At 34.6% G+C, this 27138-nt stretch overlaps 2 protein-coding genes across 2 annotated transcripts in view; one reads left to right on the top strand and one right to left on the bottom strand.

Annotated features, from left to right (window-relative positions):
- The window catches only part of LOC129002853 (gonadotropin-releasing hormone receptor), a 125656-nt gene that overhangs the window by 72159 nt on the left and 26359 nt on the right, over positions 1-27138 (bottom strand). Inside the window, exon 2 of the mRNA XM_054430947.1 lies at positions 22425-22525. The gene's annotated coding sequence lies outside the window, so the exon portion shown is untranslated. The remainder of the gene's footprint in view (positions 1-22424; positions 22526-27138) is intronic.
- On the top strand, positions 11493-13194 carry LOC129003572 (uncharacterized). The gene is made up of 2 exons (XM_054431869.1): positions 11493-12266; positions 13153-13194. The coding sequence occupies exons 1-2, from the start codon at positions 11493-11495 to the stop codon at positions 13192-13194; spliced, it is 816 nt and encodes a 271-aa protein (XP_054287844.1).

Raw genomic sequence — 27138 nt, 5'->3', positions numbered from 1 at the left:
GGGTAAATTATCATAGGAAAGGTAGTATAAGACATCATAGACATTTTTTGGCTAGAGCAAAGAAAGAAATGAGAACTTTGAAGATTTATCGTTGAAGCTGCGTGTGACAGCCGGCTTGTGGCAGGTATCTCAAATTGCATTCTTCCTGGAATATATATGTAGCTTAACACGTCCTTAGCCTGTTAATAATGTCAAACTTATTTGTCATCACTAGGCACGAAATATAAGGTTTACATCACTTTCAAGTACAAAAATGATATTGCTTTCTTTTGAAACATTATTAACACTAGTTGCTCGTCCCGTGCTTCTCCACAGGGTGAGATTGTATCGATGTGAGAATGCAAAAGATAATGTGGTGTATAATTTGAGGTTGGCATTGATTTGGATGATGCAGGGAGTCTGCTTTTCAATCCTTTAATGTTTTGAAAGTAGCCGTTATTTTTTATGTTTACCGTTGAGAGAAATAACACATTTTTTATTTTTTACAATCTGGGCAATATTGTTTTCGTACACTATCTTTAAATCCTTTTCTCCACTACTTGCTAAAAGGGGCTCGAGTTAGTACTTCATTGAATTGAAATATACGATTTTTCGTGATGTTCTGTCCCTGGGAAGAAAAAACTGGACTACAAAACTTAATACTAAACACTAACAGGATTTTATCATCTGCGTTATTTAAATATAGGGTAATCTGCTTACAATTTCGTACCTACAGATAACTATTTAATAGTGTGTACAACTAAGCTAATAATTATAAGTTTGTAAGTTAGAAGATTTTAAATTTAACTAAAACAAAATTAATTCTGGTTTAATTACCAAATGAATGAGTTTTTATTTCTTTGCAATGTGTGTCACCTCGAGCTATTAAGGAGATTGGAATGCATTTTGTTTTAGTGACGTTTAGCGTTAAAACATTCTGATCAAACCATTTTAATGTGTATCCTATAAAATATTTAACTTAAGTATGAATAACATTTAAATAAGTCAAAAATGCTATTGCCTCACTATCAATGCGTATTTAAAAATCAGCGTAGATATTTTAAAAACTATTTTTAAAAAGCTGAAAAATATGGATGCTTTACTTATTGAATAATTTTTGTAATGAGTTCTTCAACAGAGAAGATTCTTGTGAAAGTTGGATCACGTGATATACCTATTTTCTATATATTTGAGCCTTAAGCAGGACTTTTAACCACTGTATGACGGGATGATTACATTGCCTATAGCAATTCGTGATTTACGAAATTTTATTTCAGTTTTCAAAGTCCGGACTTCACAATTTGCCTTACGATTAATTTATTACTAGTAATGTCTTATTGGAACCACGGCATTTATCGATATTTCATTAAGAGTTTAATAAAACCCTATTTATTAACACCTGATTCACGTATGCGTATTTAATGATAAAATGGAAACATCGTCGAGTTCAATACTTCAATTGTTTAGTTTCAAAAGGTTTTGTTTATTCCCAGCTCCATTACCGAATAAAACTCTAAAACGAAAACTCATGTTGGATGAAACAGTTGGATGGACATTTTGGAGAGGCCATTTAACACTCTAATCCTGCACATTTAAAGGGTTATTTAGATGTAAATAAAACAAAATTAAACACTTAAACCTGCAACAGAGTGTTTCAGATGGATACATTATATGTCCACAAGTTTTACATGGATGTTATTTGCTGAATTCCTATAACTGTTTCAAAGAAATCTTTTATATTTTCAGCACCATTGGCCAGATATTCATAGTAATATAATTGGGTGTTGTAAAATAGTGGTATGAATTGTGTATTTATATTTTCCCTAGTTTACTGTAAGCGTAACTTTTGTAACGATACAGTAATCAAAACAAATTTTTTCATGCCCAAAAACATACCATCCCATTTTATTTTGTCTATCTATTCTGTAATACCAACTTTTATTTAAAATAAAACTCAGTACTATACTTTTATTGTGCAGAAAAATTGGTAAATTATATCCTCAATAGAAGATAGCTCTAAGTCCGTGTACAAGTACATTACAAATCTAAATTTAATTGATTTATTAAAATATTTTGCTCTGATGTTAAAAAGATTTAAAAAATGCTTTTAATACAAAAATACAAAGAAATTAACACATAATCTACATAACTCTTTTATTAGCAGTTTATATTGCTTGAATTGATTCAAAACTAGTATTTTATAGTCAAGCAACAAAAGTTAGAAGGAATATAAATTTATTTACACATTATCCAATTACTGTATTATATTATTATCAAGAATTATCAATAGTATTAAACAAACGGCATTAGTTACATAGTATAAGCATGGATTGAACAAACAATTTTCTAGATTTATAATCTTTATAGTAGGCTACAACTGAAAACAATTCAAAGCTATTCTGCTAAGTTCATGTAGAGTGCCTTTATGATTATTATTATTATTTTGTGATATTTAAAACCATTTCAAATAATAACAACAATCCAATTACAAACAAAAGCATTTTTTTTTATCTTTATAACAAATCAATAAAGCACAACTGATCCCTTAAATAAGAGAACATTACGTTGGAACTAGTGCAATGTAGCTTATGTAGTTACCAACATAAGCTACACATAAACAAGCCTTAGACTTTAAAATATAATAAGAAAACTACTTGCACTTTTAAAAGTCAACGTTAGAACTTAACTGATAATAAATAGTCTACAGTTACAAAGGAGTGTCAACAATTCAAAATTTGTATATAAAAACTATAATATATCGTTTGAATTTAAATGTGTCACTACCGCAATGTGTAGTCACACGACTAAAAGAAGATACCTAAAAAGTGATATAAAGAAAATTTATAACGATGATGCCAGCACATAATGTAGCTAAAGCCATTACTAAAACACAACTTAGACGGTGTAATTTACGTAAAGGTGATACGCTAATGTTATCATAACCAAAACACTTCAGTATGCCTCAAGGTACAGTGTCTGTTACAAACATGTTTCAACCTATAGTTATACTCTACGAGCAGCGTGTTCAGTGTCTAAACTAAGTTGTACACTCGGACATAACCAACATTATGTTCAACATGATATACCAGAATCGACAATTGCATATTAGATATCCTACCATCATAAACATGAGATGTTTGTCTGTCTCTCACTGAAACATGCAGTACTAAACTAAGTTTGGTTCGTTTAGTTTATGGTATTTGGTTCATAAGTTTGGTGAAGTTTTGCACATAGATTTCTAGCCTACTTCTATTGCAGCTTAGTTCTTTTTGTGAGCCTTCTAAGATTAATTAACTAGCCTACAGTTTTTAACATTTATTAAATGGTATAATTTTTAACCATGCACAGTAGATGCGATGCTCCCTGGTGTGGATTACGTCCGCACTAGTTAGTACTACGACTACCTGCAAAACTATCATGATAATTCGACCAAGTCGTTAATTACAAGGACAACATTTGTCTGGGCTCCATTATAAACTCTAGGTATCTTAGTTTCCATTGGTTGTAGCTGTGTCTAAGGAACATGTCGGCCTTAATCACTAACAAGACTACGACATCTCACCACTCATCCTACACTCATCCTTCACTCATATTTGGGTTGAAATATGCACATAGTGGAGTTTCCATCTTACATAATTGATCGTATTTATGAACTAATTTGATAAGGATTTGAAAATGGGTTTATGACCCGCAACTAGTCATCCCTAGGTTATTATTTAAGACTGAAGACGGACTAAGGTATGTAACCTATTAGGTAATGAACAGAAGAAAATTGATACTTCATGAATTGGGTACGTAATTTCTTTAAATCTACGTTCATGGAGGTAGATTTTTACGTTGCTGATTCATGAGAAGGTATCAGTATGTGACGATCTTCCCAGAGGGTTAAAACGTGTAGAAAGTCTTAAGAGGCAGGATAACTTTGTTCCAACGCACTCCCGAGTAATATCTCCCTAGGCAAAGTCAATTCTTAACTGAGGGAGTTTTGTGTAGTCAGAATTAGGGGTGTTAAGGGTAAATTTGTATAAAGACCTATTTAAAACTTAGTAATGCTCTGTGTTTTGGATAAAATGAACAACGTGAAAAAAAACACGTAACACATAGTATAATAATTTGCAGGACGATAATTAAATATATTTACCAGTCTATTTTTACTATCTCAGTTTCGTTATTTACCAACCATTTTGTAAACAGTCTTGTTATTAAAACGTGACAGGGGTTTTTATTTGTAGATTCTGAATCAACCTCTTTACGGATTTCTATGATTTTTGTAAAAAAACATTTTCAAAATGAAAGAAAGCTAACGAAATTCAAGCTCTTTTCTTGTTTAAGTAAAAAACAAAAAAAAAAAACAATGATTATTGGAGAATGATATAGAAATTGTAAAATATAAAATCAATATGTGAATAGTCCTCAGTTGTTTAAATTATTTTACATGGAAACAAATCTTGAAGAAACAATCTTTGAATCCGCCAGTGTCTTGAATCAAGATCATTGAATAAATCTGCACGATTATAGAATAAAGAAGTTCGTATGAGTTTAGTATGATCAAAACGTGCCATAGTTATTAGAGGTAATGAACATTGCATTACTCTAGCTAGATATTTCTCCGACTTTATGAATATAACAACTGAAATAGAATATAAGTACCAAACATAAGTTATAAGCTTAGGTCGAGATTTATAAGTCGAAGGGATATTAAGATTATTTTCCAGTTATGAGTTTTCTGACGACTACTATACCAACTATAGAAATACACATTTCAGTTCATGCTGTGATAAATGTTACTTTATGAAGTATCTATTACACGGAGTAGTGTGGGTTATTCAGTTAAGTTTAAAGTTATTAAATTCATTGTTACAATAAAGTAGTAATAAACTTAGGTATATAATAAAATTAAAAAGAAACCACAGCCATAGTGGAAGATGAAACGTAAAAATTTATAGAACTCCCAAATTTAACATTAATTGGGTTTTCAATATAGTGTTGTATACAGAAAGGTAAATAGTAGATTTTAATTACAAATCAGTAAATATCCATATTTTATGCACAGATAGAATGTAAAATGCGTAAAGAAAAGCTTGGCTGTGACACAATGCAACTCATATTGCGACATAGGCTATTGGTTTGCAATATTGAATGTGGTGTGAATAACACTACTCAGTAAAATATTAGTTTTTAGGCAATATTGCCAATACTATCGCCAGAAATATTGTCTATTCACAAATAGCACAAATTTGTAAGACGGTGGTCTGTCGTAAGCAATAAGATAACTCTCAGTGTTGTAAATGAAAATATATCAATGGCGAAAATAAAAAGTTGATTACGACTTGATAAGCTTATTTAAATGTAAAATACCGACGTCACAGCAGTCGTCGTCAAATCGATATTCAATTTCACGTCCAGTTGCTGAATCAAGCCTTGGAGACAAGAAGATGAATGTTTCTGAGTCAACATTACCCACTATGTCTTGGTTTTATTTTGGTTTCATTCCAGAAAACCAAAATAAATATTCATTTAAACGTCTTTTACATTATTCCTCACAATATACTATAGAAATTGAATCAAAACTTTATAGGACAAAATTGAACAAAATAATTTAGGTCAATTGTTTTATTTATTATTTGTAAAACTATATGATATGCATAATTTATATTGGCTTGTTGACGAAGTGTGAACAAAACTGATGTTTTTATTAAGGATGTATGACGGTACGTGCTTTTAAATATAGTCCAACAACATAGAAACAAACATAGAATAAATAGAATAAACGTAGAAAACAATGGAAATGAGAGAAGTTAAATTCCTAAACTAAAAATCTTTAATTGATTTGATAAATGTATTATAAAATAATTACGATTAAAATTCTTTTAGCAAAATGAACAATTATTGACACCCATTCTTCCTTAGGACAGTTCAAAACCATTTTAAACGTATGGTAAAACCATGTCTGTTTTATCCAAAGTAAAACTTAATTATTCAAATACTACGTTTTTCACGCTCATGCGAGCGGTTTTCTACTAAAAAAAAACCTCAATCAAAACCTAATACTTTTTTTTATAAAAAAGAAGAAATTTCAAACATTTTTGTCTTCTTCTTATAAAGTTCTCCGAGTGAGCTATAAATTTTTTAAACAACATTGGCTCAGTAAAATTTTATTTTGTTTAGTATTCTTAGTCTGCTGATAGTATTTATCTAATAGATTTCGTCACGAATTATTTCTTAAATAGAAAAATTCTCAGTTAGTTCAGTAACAAATATCATTGACAATAGTCGAATATCTTGACCATATAAATTATCATCATCGTAATATTGTTAAAATAACCTTACCCAAATTACACTTTTATTCCCATGAAAGTTGCATTTCGAAAATAAAAGTCTAGCATTTGCTCACCATTGCCTGGGTCTTTCAGTAATTTTACAGCTGTAGCGTCATAACATGGGAATAACAGGTTTCTGAGCTATAAACATGGCTCTTTGTTACAAGCCAGGGAAAATTGAATTTTTGCTCTAGAAACAACGTTAAAGAGTACAACAGTATGTGATAACTCACATTATACTAATGGGAAGGTAACGATGTAATAAACGTAATGCCATTCTTCTCGCTAAGGCTCGTACCTTATATTTCTACCCGTGTCGTTAACACCATCTTTACCCGATCGTTGCGTCAACTAGCCTACTATAACAATTCATTCCTCTATCTGTATTATTATACTAGAAATGAGATATGCGTTTTTGATAGAAAAAAACCAACAGTGCATTATCTTAGTTATTGACTAGACCACTAATTAACCTTATTATTTAATATACCTTCACAGTATTGTACCTGTTCGGTATTCATATTTTTAGAGTATTTAGAAATTAATCATTATGTTAATTAAGTCACTGGTTAATTAATCATGCTAATGTGTATATAAATCACCACATTTATTGTAATATTATTTAGTCTCAGTAACAATTTATTGTAAATAGACTCCCGCTTTCAATATTCAAATGAGATTGCTAAGCCTGCTCGAATTTCCCGCCACAGTAAGGCCTATTTTCCTGTACTACATACCCATGAATCACCTGACGCCGTGTTTGCTTCAATCGCATTTCCTATTGGCCATCGAATTCCTAGACCCCTCTAAACCGCAATTGCATTTTTCAAAGTGAAGCCGGCGATCGGGGTCTGTCTGTCCACGGTTGGCGTCCATAACTCACGGTGTATTCCGTTTCTCGTATCTCGGGACATTAATTGCCCATTTTACCTCTCTTAAAAGTATTTTTAGGCTATAGATTAATTATTTTTGGCCTCCCTCTCCTCTATAGTACATTTAACTATATATACATTTTAATTCCCCCCTTTTGTTTGTGATTAAATTACTTAAACTGTGATCTAGTGCTTTCAGACTCTTCAAACCTCAAGACAGTGTGTGCGCGTCCGTGTATTACTTCTAGACTTTCCGTACGTTTTCACCGCGACTTCCGCGTATTAGTGAGCTCTTTGTGATTATGAACTTGGGTGCGTTGCGTTCTCCAAAATTCTACAAAACAGAAGCACTCGGTCTAAGGACTCCGCCATCCGCCATCGCTCCACCATAGACGACGCAGCTGCCATACTCTCCACCTTTGGATAATTGGACTCAAGGTACAACCTTAAAGTTTTGTGTGTGTTTTAATTAGACTCTAAAACTAATCTCATTTGCCCCTCACAAGACATTTTATTCCATCTCGGGACCTCAGTGCCCTTCAAATTGCAGATTCGCCATTTTCTCTAATTTAATTATTTTTCTCTTGAACTATTAATTAGTTCTGGTCCTTCGAGTTATTAATTATTTTCATTTTCACCCATTACGCCCCCAACATTTGGTCCTTCGAGCCGGATTCATTGTCTAAAGTCCTGTGGTAATTAATTTCAGCCAATTTTCATCATCAACCATATTTTTAGCGATCTGCAATTTTCAATTTTCGCCATATTGGTAAAATATCGGCTCGCGTTCGTTCCGTTCGTGGGCGTGGTTTAGCAATCTCTCTCCACTCGCGCGTCTGCGCAAGTCACAATCATGTACAATTTGCTGTTCTCTCTAGTAGTAGACAATTTTTCCCTACTTGGCTTTTTTATCCCGAAAACGGGATTTAGTTTTAGTTGCGGGATTTAGTCGCGTGCAGACGGCCGACACTAGTAGCAGACGCATATCTCAACTGTCACTCACTGTACAGCGTTTGTTGTTGTTTACATTTTCTCATTTAAGGTGTATTGTGTAATAAGGTTGATTGATATTATTAATAACCAACTATTAGGTTATTATTAGGTATTTTGGTTCTTATTACTAGTGTTGTACATATAAACAAAACTGTTAGCTAGCGTATTTGTATTGTGATTCATATTTCATTGATGGTTATAATTTTATGTTCTTTTCTCATTTATTAGGGTAATAACTTACTCTTTATGTTGCAATTCTTGTTTACTAAGGATTATTCTACACTGTTTCATTAATGAGGCCTACTCTCATTAAACTTATTTAGATCCATTTATTATTTTTGTAAATAACGGTGAACTTTCATGTGACTCATTCATTTGTTCTATCATATCTCTTGTTTTATTGTGCATTATTATTACCGTACTTGAATATTTTCAACTAAGCTCAATTGTTGATTTATGGTTTGAAAATCGAATTAAACCTGCCACACTCATTTAAAAATATTTTATTGCTATTTAACGTGTTGATAACTTAGTGTTTTTCACTATTTGCCTCAATTAAGCTACAAAGTAGGTGGATATATGTTTTAGATATTTATAATATTTTATCTCTATATTATTCAGCGGACAATTAATTACTACATTGTTAAGCTAATACAATTCATAGGCCTAGCTACAAGCCTTTTGTGTACCCACAACTTCCATTTTCGTGTGAATACTTTCAAGTGAACACTTCACAATGCCTCCTAAAGCATCTGATTTTAAGTCCGCAATCTACACCCGTTCTACGGCGCTGATTAAATCACGTTTTGAAAAACTTAAGGCTACAGTAGATGAATTATCAACTCAAATCGACCCTCTAACACCATTACAACTTAAGAAATTATCCGCTTACGCGTTGGAAATAAAAAAGAAACGCAGTGAATTTGAAAATAACCTTCAACGTGCCTTCGTTCTGGAAGATGAAGGGATCGATGATAAGACTCTTTCCAATGATCAAGATGCTATTGAAGACATGTTCTCTCACATTCAAGCTACGATTGAAACCCTGGTTCCCTCAGAACCACCAAAACCCCCTTCCGCGTTCAGTGAATCGTTTTCTGTTTCAGAAACTCATCCAAGCTCACAAGTACGATTACCTAAACTGGACTTAAAAAAATTCTCTGGCGATCCATTAACGTGGACAAGTTTTATCAATCTTTTTGACACTGCAATCCACCGTAATGCTTCATTATCCTCTGTTATGAAATTCCAGTACTTACTCTCTGTCTTAAATGGAGAGCCTCTCAATTTAATAAGGAGTTTAAATCTCACCGCTCCTAATTATCTAGTCGCCTATGAATTGTTACGTGACAGATATCACAACAATCGAAGATTGCAATCATTGCATCTTAACCAATTGTTGGACCTGCCAAACATTACGGCAACTTCACTCAAAGGTTTGCGCCAATTTGTAAACCTGTTTACGGAACACACACAAGCTCTTAAGGCATTAAATTGTGACGTTAGTGACAACAACCCCCTATTGTCCGCACTCCTTTTGCGTAAAATGGACCAGGAACTACGTAAAAAACTTGAATCGTTCCGTTCCAGTCAAACCGAAGATCCAGTTACTCATTCATTACCAGAAATTGGTGAAATAATAAAATTTCTTAACCAAGAATGTTCGCAGACAGAAGATGCTAACATACATAACATGTCATCGGCCCACAGAAGCGTTCAACCTTCACCTCACAAAACCATACCAAAAAAGGTGCATTTCCGGTCTGACGTAGGCCTAGCCATGGTAGCTACTTCGAGATCTAATGCTCCCCCCTCTCATAGCTCTCAGACTAAAAATAGTCCTGTCTATAACAAATGTTTTGTTTGTAACAAAAATGATCACAAAGTTTACACTTGTGACGTATTTCAAAATAAATCTCCTCGAGAGCGACACGCCATTGTTAAAAAACATAATCGTTGTTTTTCTTGCTTGGGTGACCATAGCTCCAAAGAATGCCGCTCTCAGTTCACTTGTCGCACATGTAAACAGCGACACCACTCTCTCTTACACCTTGGTGATAATAATCAAACATCTCAGATGTCTTTTCGACCTCAAGGTCAAAGAACTTCCCCGACCACTTCAGGTCCATCTCACACTCAGACTGGTGATGTTAATTCACAAGCCTCTATCTCCGCCACTGTCGCGGATGTAAGCAATTATTCTGCCCAAAATAACTCATGTACGACTTCGGGTAATTATACTGTATTACTCGGCACCGCCTTGGTCAAGTTGACTTCCCCTCAGGGTATCTCTCATGTGTTTCGTGCTCTACTAGATACTGGCAGTATGTGTGATCTGCTCTCAGAACGCGCTGCGAATCTCCTGAATATAAAACGCCAGTCTTCTCAACTCAAAATATCTGGTCTTTCTCAAATGGCTTCCTGTACTAAAGGGTCAACTTACTTGAATCTTGAAACTCTCTCAGGTCGAGTAATAGCCACTGACCATCAATTCCATATTCTTGATAAGATTTCCGTCGACTTACCTCGCTCCCCTATATCACCGGAAGTGCTAACAAAAATCAAGCCCTATGTTCTAGCTGATCCTACTTTTCACTTGCCTGGTGGCATTGACGTGCTTATAGGTAGTTCTCTGCTACCCCTCCTCTGGACTCATGAAAGTTACTCCCTCGGCACGCACATGCCTCATGTGATAGGTACTCATCTTGGCTTTATTCTGATGGGTAAAGCTCCCTGTGCAACTAACTCGGAACCCGTGTCAGGTTTTGCGATCTCTCTTCTCTTTGTTAGTGATAATTCACTACACTCTTCCCTGCAACGTTTTTGGCAACAGGAGGAACCCCCTCACTTCCAGGTTAAGTCACAGGAAGAGCTTCTTTGTGATGAATACTATAAAAAATCACACTCTCGTGATCAATCAGGTCGTTATGTTGTGCGACTTCCGTTCAAGACGGACCCCTCCATTCTAGGCCAATCTAGGCCCATTGCTGAAAAGCGCTTGTTGTCTATTGAGCAGAAATTTAAAGCTCAACCCCATTTTTCACACTTGTATAAGACGTTCATGTCTGAATATCAAACTCTCGGCCATATGACAAAACTAGATTTTGTTGAAGACATACACCCACACTACTTCCTACCTCATCATGGGGTACTGAAGGACTCTAGCACGACCAATTTAAGGACAGTGTTTGACGCCAGTAGCAAAACCAGTTCCGGTCACTCCTTAAACGATATTCTTTTGACAGGACGTAAATTACAAACTGACATTTGTGACGTAATTTTGAACTTCCGCTCTCATAAAATTGTGTTTTCATGTGACATTCGGCAAATGTACCGCCAAATACAAGTGCACCCTGACGATCAAAAGTTTCAACTGATTCTGTGGCGTGACGACCCTTCAAAGGAAATCTCTACGTTTCAACTTACTACCGTCACCTACGGCATGAACAGCTCCCCCTACCTTGCTATTAAAACTTTAATGCAGTTAGCGGAAGACGAAGGTGATGCCTTCCCTCAGGCTTCTCACTCTCTACGTCATCACACCTACGTGGACGACATTATCACGGGTGCTGACTCCGTTGAGGCTGCTCTTGAACTACAGGACCAACTTATCCAACTTCTACATCGTGGTGGCTTTGAACTTCGCAAGTGGGCCTCCAACTCCTCTGCTCTTCTAGAAAAATTTCCTTCGGAACATCTAGAGACTCTAAGTTTCCTGCAAGACGCTCAGCTTCCCCAGTACTCCATCCTAGGTCTCCATTGGTCTCCTGAAGAAGACTGTTTCTGTTACGCTTTCAACCCCCCGTCTGAAAAGCTGACTAAGCGCTCCGTGCTCAGCTTTATTGCCAAACTATATGACCCCTGTGGATTTTTGTCCCCATTAATCATGGTAGCAAAATGCTTCATGCAATTACTATGGACTCAAGGTCTTGATTGGGACGACCCTCTCCCTTCTGATCTCGCACATAAGTGGCATGTGTTCACTAGTAACACTAAAGACCACCTCGGTCAAATTAAGATCCCCCGAGCATTTCCGCTCGCTCACTCCTCTGATATCGAGCTTCACGGTTTCTGTGATGCATCGGAATGCGGTTATGCCGCGGTAGTGTATTTCCGGTGTGAATTTAGTGACAAAACAGTCATTGTGAAACAAATATTGTCTAAGACTCGTGTTGCCCCGTTAAAAAAGGTAACTTTACCCCGCTTGGAATTGTGTGCAGCTCACCTCTTATCAAAACTAGTGCATTATTGTGAAAAACAATTTAACTCTCTTACTACGAATACCACTGTATTGTGGAGTGACTCATCTGTAGTTCTTACTTGGCTACAAACCCCTCCATACAGACTAAAGACCTTTGTGGCTAATCGTGTAGCCCAAGTGCAAGAAATCATTCCCAGTTATCAGTGGCGGCACATAAAAGGGACGGAAAACCCCGCTGATTGTGCCTCACGAGGAATTCTAGCCTCATCTCTCATTGACCATCCCTTATGGTGGACTGGCCCACCATGGTTACAGCTCCCTGCGGCCAACTGGCCCCCCTCATGTTTTTCGCCGGCTGAACTCACTCCCACGGACGAAATTAAAGAAACTCCTCTTAGTGTACTTAGTGCAACAGTCGCCCCTTCGGAATGGCTTATTGTCTAAATATTCATCTTGGTTGAAACTAACCCGTGTGCTAGCTTATGTACTACGATTCATAAACTATTCCAGGTCTAAAAACAAACTCTCTGGACACTTAAAACTCAGTGAATTAAATCTAGCGGAAGTGACAATTTTTAAACTAGTGCAAAAACTCCATTTCAGTGCGGATATTAAATTATTGAACAAAGGCTCAATATGTTCTGCACAATTACAGAAACTCACCCCCTTCCTCGACCCTAATGGTCTCATACGCGTCGGTGGCCGATTGTCACATTGTTCGCTTGCTCATGACATACGTCACCTATTGTTCTACCCAAGTCTCATACTGTAGTGAATTTGCTTATAGACTTTTACCACCAGGTACACTTGCACTCAGGTCCGCAACTAACTCAATCACTACTCGCCCGAAAAGTGTGGATTCTATCGGCCAGGAGCGTTATCCGCTCGCGCATATTTAAGTGTCTTGTGTGCTTTAAAAATAAACCACGAAACAAAATCCCTCTAATGGGTGATTTACCTGCTCATCGGGTCAATCCTACTCGTCCATTCTCATCTACAGGCGTAGATTACGCCGGACCATTTAGTGTTCGCGTTTGCAGTCTCAAAGCTCTTAGACAGATTAAGGTCTATTTGTGTATTTTTATTTGCATGGCTACCAAAGCTATTCATATAGAGGTAGTCACCGATCTTACCACCTCAGGCTTCATTGCCGCTCTCACACGTTTTGTGTCGAGACGCGGACTCTGTTCCGATCTGTATTCTGACTGCGGAACCAACTTTGTTGGTGCAAACTCGGAATTACGCAAGGTAATCCGTGAAACCATCCTTACACCTGATTCGCAGGACAAAATTGTTCATTTCACCACCCCCAAAGGAATTAACTTCCATTTCAACCCCCCCTCTGCACCTCATCAAGGTGGCTTATGGGAAAGTGCCGTTAAAAGTGCAAAATACCATCTGAAACGGGTAATTGGTGAAACCATTTTAACTTTAACCCAATTTCAAACTTTGTCCATTCAAGTAGAGGCAATGCTAAACTCGCGCCCTCTTACAGCTCTTAGTTCAGACCCTTCCGAAATTTCTGTGCTGACCCCTGGACATTTCCTCATCGGAGCTCCATTAGTTGCCCTGCCGGAACCTCAACTGTCTGAAGTGCCCTTCAATCGTCTTCGTCAGTGGCAGCTTGTCCAGGCTTTTCACCAGCGTATCTGGAGGCGTTGGCAGCTTGAATATCTCCACTCCCTCCAGTAGCGATCCAAGTGGACCACCCCTCATGAGAATTTGAAGACCGGAGACTTGGTGCTCATTCACTCCAATTCACCTCCACTCACCTGGCCTCTTGGACGCATCGTCTCCACTCACCCTGGCGCTGATGGAACAGTTCGAGTCGTCACAGTGAAGACAGCTTCTGGGACTTTCACACGGCCTGTTCACAAGGTCTTCCCTCTGCCATGCAATGAAGACTAAGTCCAAGAAACCTACTCTATGTACATATTAGATTTAAGTGTGGTTTACGTTTGCTCTTGTGTTTTTTAATTAATTGTCTGTTGAAGCTGTAATGCTTCAAGGGGGCCTGAATGTTCGGTATTCATATTTTTAGAGTATTTAGAAATTAATCATTATGTTAATTAAGTCACTGGTTAATTAATCATGCTAATGTGTATATAAATCACCACATTTATTGTAATATTATTTAGTCTCAGTAACAATTTATTGTAAATAGACTCCCGCTTTCAATATTCAAATGAGATTGCTAAGCCTGCTCGAATTTCCCGCCACAGTAAGGCCTATTTTCCTGTACTACATACCCATGAATCACCTGACGCCGTGTTTGCTTCAATCGCATTTCCTATTGGCCATCGAATTCCTAGACCCCTCTAAACCGCAATTGCATTTTTCTAAGTGAAGCCGGCGATCGGGGTCTGTCTGTCCACGGTCGGCGTCCATAACTCACGGTGTATTCCGTTTCTCGTATCTCGGGACATTAATTGCCCATTTTACCTCTCTTAAACGTATTTTTAGGCTATAGATTAATTATATCTGGCCTCCCTCTCCTCTATAGTACATTTAACTATATATACATTTTAATTCCCCCCTTTTGTTTGTGATTAAATTACTTAAATTGTGATCTAGTGCTTTCAGACTCTTCAAACCCCAAGACAGTGTGTGCGCGTCCGTGTATTACTTCTAGACTTTCCGTACGTTTTCACCGCGACTTCCGCGTATTAGTGAGCTCTTTGTGATTATGAACTTGGGTGCGTTGCGTTCTCCAAAATTCTACAAAACAGAAGCACTCGGTCTAAGGACTCCGCCATCCGCCATCGCTCCACCATAGACGACGCAGCTGCCATACTCTCCACCTTTGGATAATTGGACTCAAGGTACAACCTTAAAGTTTTGTGTGTGTTTTAATTAGACTCTAAAACTAATCTCATTTGCCCCTCACAAGACATTTTATTCCATCTCGGGACCTCAGTGCCCTTCAAATTGCAGATTCGCCATTTTCTCTAATTTAATTATTTTTCTCTTGAACTATTAATTAGTTCTGGTCCTTCGAGTTATTAATTATTTTCATTTTCACCCATTACGCCCCCAACAGTACCATTGACTATATAAACACTAGTGTGTATAAAGTCAACAATTATACTCTTTATTAAACAACCTTGAAGCGCCAAATATCTCTCGCAGTTTCACAAAAAGACTAATTCCGTAAACAAAATAGAGATTACATAGTTGTAGTTGTAATCAATCAAAACAAACAGTGATAGCATGTTGCATATTTCAGCAAGGAGAAAAGTAATCATGCAAGCACGGTTGGTTGGGTTGTAAATATTATAATGCAACTGCAAATATTCAATCTCCATGCTTTGTTTTATGGTACAAACTTCACTATTTTTTAGTTACCCGAATATTCAAAGGAATTAAAACAGTTGGAAATAAGAGGACTTAGAATACACGAAAATAAAACATTTATAATTATAATTATGTTATGCACATGATAAAACTATTAAGGTTAAAAGTATTTTGAGACCAAGATAATTTTTTTTACAAGTTTTCTTTGTACATGCAATATTTTATGTTACAGTACTATGTATTTTATTACGTCGGTCATTATTTGTAGGCCTAAATTATTGTTAATTGAAAACTCTTTTTATTTCAAGTTAAAGTAAATCAATTGGTTAAAATGCTCAATTACCTTAGAAATTATTTTTAGCATTACGTTTTCCAATCATATGAAATTTATGTTAAACAAACCAAATATTGTCTGGGTAGATCTAAACATATAAAAAAACACCTCTGTCTCTGATTAAGATAAAGTAATCGTTGAAGTAGATTATAAATAGTTTTTCGTTGATCTGTATGGTTCGTTAGTTTAGTTTGTAGTACTACTTTATCACTTGTGAGAACACAAAGTTATTGATGAATGCAAAGCATTAAAATACTTGATTAAATTATGTTTTTACTGTACGTTGTATTTTAAAATAACTAAATCCTAGAGACAAAACCTCAAGTCTATGTCCAATACAAAATAAATTTTTCCATGAAATTAATCTTTCTAGCAGCTGTCTCAAACTAATTTAAAAAAAATTCTTCAGTATGTTAAACATATCACATGCACAATAAAAATTAACAATAACAATATAGACAGTAAACCAGTTGTGCAAATTACTAAAAATGTTTATTTCCCGCACAGGTTCTGTAACCTCAGGGTTTTATTGTTCCAATAATTAATTAGTTAGATTTATGCTTTGAGTAGTATTTGTATTTTTGTTTATATTAGAGTTCAAATACAATATTATGTACAACTTCAGCGCATACATTGTTTTGCATTTTAAACTATTTGAAATCGATATCATGGATATTATTTATCCATGATGGATATTATTTATTTTGACATGAACATGAACATGAACATGAAGTAACATTAAATAACATTTTATTTCCCATAAAAATATATACATATAAGTACATTGTATTTTTGTAATATAATACAGCAAACATTACTAACTAGATAACAAAACAAAAATTATATTCCGTAAAAAAAGCGAAAAAGTGCAAAAAAAATTCCTTCTATAACATGGAAAAAGTCTACATAGGCAGGGCCTGTGCGTAGACTCGAGTTGCGAAAAGGTTAATTTAGATGGGAGGTAAAAAATGTATAAGCAAAAAAAATAATTCGTATAATTTTAAATAAAAAAAAAATGTCTTGCTTGAAACTGAATTTTTAGTGTTCTGGAATTAAATTGGCGATCGTATATCCTCATGGCTTTTCCACTGAATAAATACAATTGTTGGCTCCTAACAGTGCATTGTTGGACTAACCTAATGACACGCATGTCTAGGCTAGAGCAGATTATGACCTCGCCTAGTTTCATCATGTCCATAAGTGGTAACCTAAGACTTGGCACTACACCATTCATTCAAAAGAAGATTAACTTCGATGACTGACAAATCACTGGCAACAATACGTTTGTTTATAACCCCAAATATAGCCAGGCGAGTCATGGAGAGTTTTAATAAGGCACCGTACGATGGGTCAAAATAAACAAACATTGTTTGTGTTGTTGTTCCCTACTTGGGTGGTAATTCATTTTAATTCTGTATAAATAAGTTGTCTTTTAGGATTTTGTATACATGTTTGTTGTGTTTTGCCTTGGGAAATGTTATGCAAGGTTCAAATTGACGAGACGGTTTTTTAAATTGGAATATTTTTTTTATATATCTTAACATCAGTCATTAAGTGCTGGAGTACAAACACCTAAGCTACATTATCATCTGTGGTAGTATAGGTCTATATTTGGGTTTGAAAATTCTTCAATATCTTTACAGTAAAAAATCTCGTCATAGTATGTAAGTAATTAGGTCGCTGGAACTTACCACTGATTGTACCTGGATGATGATAACTGGATGAAATGAATATGAGAAAATCCTCATATAGTAGTTTAGCTTTTAGAGCACCATTTGTGAAGCATGGACTATAAACATAACCTATTTGTCGTCACACCTCATTAAACCAAATTTTTACATAACAACAAGTATTTTTATTATATTTTTATTTCACAACCAAAAACGTCTTATTTGAGTAAAGCCATCAATTACACCACAAAGTTGAGACCGAGTGAGATCGTGAAAGATGAAATATGTCCAACGCAGTATCAAGTCACGCGACAACGCTTGGTTCACAGTGATACACTGTTGCACACACGAGCACCTCATGTGAACTGGCCCGCGGACGACCGACTACTGGTCTAATGACCTCAACACAACCAGTTGGGCACCTAATGGGCTTGTCGCGTACTTTTAATGTTTATACAAGAGGACTTGTCACAAAGATTATCTAGAGGACAACTCTATCTCGAGGACGAATCTGTCTTGGTAAAAATATATTGAGTAAGAACTTATTCATAAAACTAACGTTAACATTAGCTTGGGATAACTGTATCGTTCTGGCAACAATACAGGTAGTTGTTGTCTAAGTTAACCCCTAACCAATGAACCACTGTATCATAAGCTTAAAACAATTCTAGAGGACAAAAAACATCTTTGAAAAATCCCTTAACGTTAGACAACACCCTTTCCTGGATTGATTAGTGATTTATCTAAGTCTACATGGTATAATTATTTTTGTACTCGTACAAACCATCATTTAAATAGTGGTTTGCTCAAATTTAACTTTTAAATGTGTGTTTTTATGTTGTTCAGTTCTCAACCTTTTTTAAGAATAGTTTATTACCGTATATCGGATTGCACATAAGAATTTAGACGAAAGCGTAAGAATAGCCTATTTTAATTCACGATTCAATGTAACAAAAGATAAAATAATTTATGGTTACAGTTTTTAAGTGAGCGTTCTATTTTTTATGAAGGATGGTGGGGCCTTGTCATTAAAAAAGCCAGCGAAGCAGGCATGGGTTGATTCTCTAATTGTTAGCTTAGGGATCTCGTTTACTTCTTAAAATTCTTAATGATGAGCAAACTCTAAAGAGCTTGAAATTTAAAAAGCCACAATCGTTCAAACAAAACTTTTTCCAGAAGTTTAAAATTATCATTAACTGTGGTAAAAGCCCTTCGACAAGAATATGAGGACTATTAATCTAGTAGATCTATACAGTGTGTAAATTAAGTCTTGAAACAAATCAGTATTTTGTTAACCGAAATAGATAGAAATATTCTGTTTGTGGCGACGATTGTTAACAAAGATTCCGTAACTTTTTTAATCAAAAATATTTTTTATCATCAAGTTTGTCAAATTAAACACAATGACAAGCCCTCAAAGTAAGGGGTCACTCAATAGGGATTGCTATTTGAAAAAAATAGTCACTCCCTACCCCCTACCCTGTTAGGGGGGTTAAACAATCTTTTTTTGTAACCATTTTGAAACCTTTGTTAAGAACCAATGCTACAAACAGAATATGTCTATTTTGGTTTAAAAAAATTCAGATTTGTTTCAAGACTTAATTTACCCACTGTATAAATGACAGCATTACGACTATGCAGTGTATACACTGCATAGTCCTAAACTCCTACGAAATTTCTTTGAGTGAAGAAATTTCGAAGAAATTTTTTTGAGAGTCAAATTTTTGCGTACGAAAACTCCTACGAAAGATACATACAGTGCAGCGTATCTACAGTAATACATCAATAATGTTATCAATACAGTCCAACCCTGCAGCTCAGATAATACAGTCTAGAGATGAGGAGGAGTTGACTTGGGCAGTAATGTTCTGTATTTTACGATCACCTTCGGAAATTGTTCTCGTAAACCACCAGACTGCACGCTCAGTATTTAGCTACACTAGTTGTGAACTCTTGTAACGCCGTAGGTGTTAATTTGTGTCTACAACTATATTTAATGGTTTAACATACCGTACTTTATCAAACATTATTACGTCAGTTGAAGGGACGGTGTATACTCAAACTTTGAGATACATTTGATTGAAGCGGATTTCCTTTTAGTGATGATTTTGTGTATAACAATTCCTTGGTCAGAAATGCGCAGTGCTGTTGTGTGTGTAAATTGTTTGAATAGGCCATTTATAAATTTGGTTCTTTTAGATTGATTTACAACGCATACTATATTATTTTTAATTCCTTTGTAATAAAAGGTAACACAATATCTCAGTAGAGACTTCAGTGACCCGTTTAGTATACAGTTCAGAGTTTGGTACTTTGGTTATGGGGAAGCAGGTTCAAATCCCTTAGATCATGAATGAACTATAGCCTAAACTGTATAGTTAAAATCCGTTAAGCCTAGTAGAATATTTTGGGTACTTACTTCCCAAAAGGAACATGTGGTCTAATCTTTATCGACTGAATCTTTTCACAATTTAGATACTGTAGGTTAGACATGCCAACTGTAAGAGTTTACAACTTTTATACTCTAACGATGTCAGCATGGTTTGCACAGGTTACTTAGATGCTGTAAAATTGTTCTGATTAATGAAGTAGTTTCTTATTTTAAAATAAACTACAAATTAGTATTTAGGCTAAATATATTAGCTCTGTCAAGATAGTTTTTTTTTTTTTAACAAGGCGTAATTATGTTTACAATCATTATAATGTTGTACCTAGTGGGGGTCACCTTCGAATATAATATTTTTGTTAGTGTGTAAAAAAACAAAAGAAACTTATTTTTCTTAAACCAAAAATAAAAAATCAAATCAAAAAATCGTGATTTTAACGTATGAATTGGTGTGTATTTTTATCCAAATATCACTAATATTAGGAATCTATACAAAAGCATGGAACATGAAATGTGGTTAATACCTAGGGGGGAATGTTAATATTAGCATTAAATGGCAAAGCTCTTCAGATATAAGCAATTAGGTTTTGGGTTACACACTTATGATCTCCAATTAACAAGTTGTTGTGCACAGTAAGGATCGAGATAAGAGTGTTATCATGGGATGGTTGAAGTCTGAGGTGGATCGTAGTTAGAATTCAACCAATTATATCTTTGCTTGGTAAAAATGCTCTACAACATGTTGATGTATAGAAATAATGTGAATAAATATTTTATTTTTAATTTAATTTTCATTGTAAATTAATTAGTCTTGTCTATGGAACATGTCGGCCTTAGTAACAAGAGTACAAGATCACGCCACTCATACTACACTCATCTCATACATACTTGACTTAAAATACCTTCGTATGGTCACCATTTCAAGTAAAAGTAAAGTAGGTATTGAAGTAGACATGGGAGACTGTTAAACGGAAATGTCAAACTCACAATACAAGTCTTAATTTTATGGTGGTAGCATACAACTATCAGTAAATAATTTTGTGGCAGCCATTTCAGACCTGGACTCTCGTGCATATCTCGTATCCAGCGAGAGCCAAGATGAGATATGAGATAGGCCATTGACCTTGACCTAGGACCACAGTGGGTCGAGGTGGCCTCGGACTGCTTCATGATTACGGGTATCTGCTTAGACTGCACGACAAACCAACAATTATGTCGTTTGACCTTATATTTAAGCAATGCCCTTTTGGTAATAGTTCAACTTGATAGTTTGAGGTTTCGACGAACCATTCATGGTATTCATTTAAAAATAGTATATCAATGTTTTTTAGAAAGACATTTTTTATGAATTTTGTTTGGACTATAATTTTAAATTGAACCAAGTGATGTTAATGTTGATTATGATATAGTTTTACTGTGACCTTATGTGGACAAAATATGAATACATTTTACTTAAATACACTTTAGTGGCCCGCTTACTACAATGAACGTGTGTATGAAGTAGTACAGCATTTCGTCATTTGCAGAAACCAAGCCATTTACAACATTTACGGACCATAAACCATTTTTGCTCTTTAACAACGTCGTAAGAATATACACCCTGTTTAACTACTTAGGCTTTCATTCATATCCGAGTTTTCCAGTGACATAAACTGAGTGATTGTGGTTCAGAAAACGTTCTGATGCTCTATCGCGTGTAAGCTATTTAATTTTTGTTGGATACTGAGTAAATTGCAGTGTCCTAGAGGTCAGATAATGAAATTATCAAAACATTATGAATTTTATCTAGTGGGAAGCAATTGTTAACAGTTGAACAAACATCGTTTAAAGTAAACGAAAGTGTTAAGTCTGAAATTTGCATATTCTTTTTTGGCTGGCCTTGCCCTCTTGTTCATCTTTCTAGATTAATTATTCTATGACGACATCATTGTGGTAATTTTGTGGTACGCATATAACTTCCATGATTCAATTTCAGTAGTTTCTCTTTTCGTTCAATTTTCTTTTAGAGCTTTTTTCATTCAAACAATCTTTAACTAAAATGAACCGTAGTTCATGGATTAGCCCACCGTTATGACTAGTTGTCTTGCTTTAGAGAATAATTTTTAAAATGTGCGATCGTTAGAAATAACAATGTTAATACAAGTGAATATTATATTTCCTTTACTATTGAAAGACATTAAAAATGGTGTATTTAACTTTTAATTCTGTATTTATTTTTGAAAAATTGTGTTGTCAAGTACATTATGAAAATCCCAGACATGAATACAATATGTAAACTACTAGTAAGCTTATGACGTACCTCGATATAATCCTACAAAGCTGTATAGTTTAAAACATCGCTGACCTTAAAAACACAAACAAATACAAGAACTCACGTGTGTAGTGTTTGCAGCGTCCGCTAGAGACGCTAGCTGCACAACTGGTTGAGGTTAGGTTAGTTCTTCAGAACTGGTCCTTCCGGTTGTGGCACTACAATCTGCAACCGAAAACAGATGATCATAATCATAAATATGGCTTGTGTATAAGTTGAATATGAATAATTTTTAAATCTGCAAAAGGCAGAGGAATGCAAAAAGTGGCGATTTAAGATGAAGAGGATTAACATAAACTAGAGGTCGTCCAGTAAAACTCAACCAAAAATATGTAATGTACAGGCTTAACTATTTTTACCTCACGTTGTAAATAAAACGTATGATGATTGGAATTTCTTCAATGTGTTTTGGTTTTCTGTTTATATTTCGTTGTTATTTCGTCACCAGCATAGCAACCCCAAATGGCCCATTTTATTTTTTACATTTTAAATTCATTTTTAAAATGTAGTGTAGTAAATAAAACGTATGATGATTGGAATTTCTTCAATGTGTTTTGGTTTTCTGTTTATATTTCGTTGTTATTTCGTCACCAGCATGGCAACCCCAAATGGCCCATTTTATTTTTTACATTTTAAATTCATTTTTGAGCTTATTTTTTTAGTCAATTTTAATATACAAAGGTATTCTGCACATCCACAGGAACATATCTTTCCAACAGTAGGTATACGTAGATTTTCGCTGCGATGCACACGCCGTGATCAAGCCGTAGACCCACCTCTGATAAACAATGATTCTTAAACGTGGTAAAAATTAAATACCCTTTACATTTACCAATAACGACGAGAGTACGTTTAAATACCAACATAAAATATTATCGTTTGAAGTTGAATAGTTCGGTTACCACATCAATGTAATATCTGTGTTTAGCAACGTACATATTGTATCAAGCCATAGACCTACATCTGATTGATTTGTAATACATGTAATAACATTCGAGCACATAGGTCTGCAACAGACCATCCACTCTAGCATAACGTAAGCACAAGTCATTGAATATGCATACACAATATTGATCCGATTAAACCACCATACTATTTGATTTAATTTGGTACGTCAGCTGAAATAAGATGCTGCATATGGTCCCAAGATGACTCCATCCTCTTAAAAAGTTAAATGGAGATGTTTTCATCATATTGGAAAGACAGAAATTGATCCCAGAACTCTTTTGCATATCATAAACACAGCGTAATAAATGTTTATATTAAATTTACATAAGTTTAAATAATTTAAGCTTAGTAAATCACCACCAATACCAAGACTTAGTGCAATCAAATGTAAATACGATCATATAAAGTACATAAACTCGGATCCAAATACAATTCGGAGCACATGTGACGGTATTTGGCATCAATAAACTCTAACTCACGGACTATGCAGTGCAGAATACTTTTGTAGCTGTTCGTTTTATTGCTGTTAATACCATATGTTTATTTCATAAGTTGTCTTTCGCTGTTTTCAGTGGGAGTAATTTTTCATCGATCATATTATGATTGGGAAAATGTATTATACGGTAGTCAAAATGGAGACCAGAACCAATACAGTTATAGAACTAAAAAACTAATAGTTATTACCCTTGGCCTCAATTGACTTAAAATGCACATACAAATCTTAAATTTTGTTAATGCGTTACCTCTACTCTGAGAATGAATACGTAATTCGATGATGTCACACCATCTTCTGACCTCATAAACCAATGATTTGAATATCCCTAGGCTAGGGTAATCATACTTGAAAAAAATGTAACATAAAACGGCATGGACGAAAATAGTCATTTGTGTAACTAGTGTGCGAATAAAAAAGCAAAGTCACTTTGCGCTCGCATTAAAAATTTTATTTTACCAACAGTTACTAAAAAACATAGATATAATTAGTCTTTCAAATACTAAACAACACGTTTTAGGTTAGGTGGTTTAACAAGTAAATAAGTCCTAAGTTCGTTTGGTTGATTTAATTTGTTCTTTGTAATTTTTGTTTTTAATTCACACAACTAAATTATTTTAGGTTAAATTTCAAGTTTCAAACGTATGATCCATAAAACTATTGATTCAGATAGATAAAAAAAAAACAATAAATACTTTAGAGGCAACACTTCAAACACATTTCAGTACCTGTTCGGATTCGTTCAGTTCAAACAACATACAAGACGTAACAAATCTGGAGATAGGTGATTGCAGAGTTATAAGAGTGTGTTGCTTAAAGTAGAGTCTAACTCGCAATTGCGTGAATATTCCTCAGAAATGAAATCACTGATCAGTAAACTCAATTTTCCGCTCGGAGTCTGTAAGAAGCAACGGAAAACAACTTATTTCACAGTCGTTACGTTCTCATAGCTTGGTCTGGTACTGATAGTTTACAGCTGTATTAAGTTTGCTTTCGAAAAAAAATACAACATAAACTACCAAGATCACAATTTTGAATTAAACCCTTAAATCTTTAGTTAATCTCTTCAATGATACATTAATTTGTAACGTTGACAGCAAATACTGCATAAAATAGTATTTTAGATTTTTTATATCACATAATATAATAGTTCAATAATATTAGACCTACGTATATTGATCTTTAACATTACAAGGCTAATCGTCAAATAATCTTGTATAGCGTATTTGTCAGGATTTTAAAGTTTTTTGAATTTATGGACATCTAACATACGAATGAACTAATTGGGTAATCAGCAATATTTAAAACTTTTAAATAGGAACTTTTAAGATAAAACCAGTCTAGATCCAGAGTTTTCAAATATTATTCATTAGAAATATTGTTATCTTTCCATCTGCGTGATAGCTACAGACTAAAATCAGTTTTCTCCAGTACTAGGAATGCGTAAGCTACAACACTGGAGGTTATCTAGTGGGTGGTTTTGCAGGAGTCAATTACTTTTAAATAGGCACTTTTAAGATAAAACTAGTTTAGATCCAGAGTTTTCAAATATTATTCATTAGAAGTAATGTTATCTTCCCAGCTGTATGATAGCTACGGCCTAAAATCATTTTTCAAGTATTAGGAATGCGTAAGCTACAACACTGAAGGTTATCTAGTGGGTGGTTTTTCAGAAGTCAATTAATAATAAATAATCTTCCTTCTTCCATTGTCAAACTATACAGTGTTATGATAAACATCTATGGTATCATTATTGTGTCAGAAATGTACGGCGAGTTTTATAAAATAATCTTACGAAACATGATGGTTATTGAAACATTAACTAACTTTAGTTGATAACTAACTTTAGTATAAGGCATCAAATGTTAGTAAATAATTTTGAAATGAAATATAGAAATGTAATTACTGGATCCAGTTGCCAACTAGCAAATGCCAAAGTTCATCAACTTTATCTTTTTAAAGGTTACATATACCTAGTTAAATCATGCCTTCTTTATAGCTGTATAGCTTTGTGAAATGAAAAGAACAGACAGTTAAGAAATGTCATGACGAAACCAATAATTTCAAGAAAGTAGAATGAAAAATAGTCGCAGATGCCAAATTCAAATACATTAATCTGAATACTCTTTCAAAATAAGCCATGTTATTTAAAGGCTGATATATTATCTATTCTTCGGAACATCGGTACAGACAATGAAATTATTTCGTAATCTTACAACGGCAGAATGAAATATTCTATGTGCGAGAATAAAGACCATCCAAATAAGAAAAATATTATATATATTTTTTTAATAACATTTGTGCGACGATAAACAAAATCAGGGCTTGTCATGTTCGGTTTCTATAATTCAGCCAGAATCGTGCTTCAGCAGGTTTATAATCTGAATGTGGAAAACACTATGCAAACTCCTGATTAATTTGGTTTTCAGGCTCTTATCCCTTCAGCACGTGTCTTAAGCCTCTCAATTGTAGCAAAACTAATTATGTTAATCTAAATAAGAACTAAGATACAATTTAGTATACTTCTTACAGAATTTGGGATACATTTTATATTTTATACAAATCTCGAGCTGAATTACGGAGTTGCTGCACAAGAGCTATTAACCCACTAATTCTTCACATGTGTGTTCGTTTTCAGTAAAAATGCAAAAATATTCGTGAAATAAAGTTCACAGTGTTTATATTTATTGAGAATGTAAAATAACGTTTTACACCACAGGTTAAATTTATTTCTTTATAGAATTATATTTTCTGTAACATAATAATAGTGGTAAAAAGCCTTAAAAATTCCAGTCCTAAATTAAAAATTTCTTACTATGTATTTTTTTTTTTTTTTTTTTTAAGAGGTTGGCGGCCTCTTTTAACCTTGCATTTGCCCGTCCACATAGACTACAGATCTGTGCGTGGAACGTATCCAGCAAAGCAAGGGGTGAGCCGGTACAGTACAAAGGTGAACTGTACTGATACAAGTTAAACCCATGACACTACTGCCTTGGGCCCGAAGTCCGCGACGCTACCGACTGAGCCACCGACTCACCAAGCCTTTATTGAGTTAGGCTGCATTCAATTTTATTGAAACGTCTTTAGCAAAATTTATTTTACTACACAATAAAGCCGTTAGATTAAAAGTCAACTATAGGAAAGGACCAAAACATGTAAATACAATCGAACAGTTCGTATATTATTTATCAAACACCTAGCTCATATGGTCATACTAATTTAATAAATTTATTAAATACGTCATAAAGATCATAGCTATAATCTTCTTTATAAAATCTGAATAATCCTGAAATATCTTAAATACATGGTAAAAACTGCAGAATATTAAGTATTAAAT

Source organism: Macrosteles quadrilineatus, unplaced genomic scaffold (genome assembly GCF_028750875.1).
Source record: "Macrosteles quadrilineatus isolate MER2022 unplaced genomic scaffold, UCM_ALF_1.0 Scaffold_9__3_contigs__length_116548681, whole genome shotgun sequence".
In the NCBI taxonomy this organism is placed as follows: domain Eukaryota; kingdom Metazoa; phylum Arthropoda; class Insecta; order Hemiptera; family Cicadellidae; genus Macrosteles; species Macrosteles quadrilineatus.
Note: the sequence above shows the minus strand (reverse complement) of the source record. Positions and strands in the feature narration are given on the sequence as shown.

What these genes read in the sequence shown, in the direction of transcription:
- LOC129003572 (XM_054431869.1), top strand. Translation starts at nt 11,493, where the DNA reads ATGTACCGCCAAATACAAGTGCACCCTGACGATCAAAAGTTTCAACTG. An exon ending in CGGAATGCGGTTATGCCGCG is followed by an intron (nt 12,267 to 13,152) that starts GTAGTGTATTTC and finishes ATTTGCTTATAG; the next exon opens with ACTTTTACCACCAGGTACAC.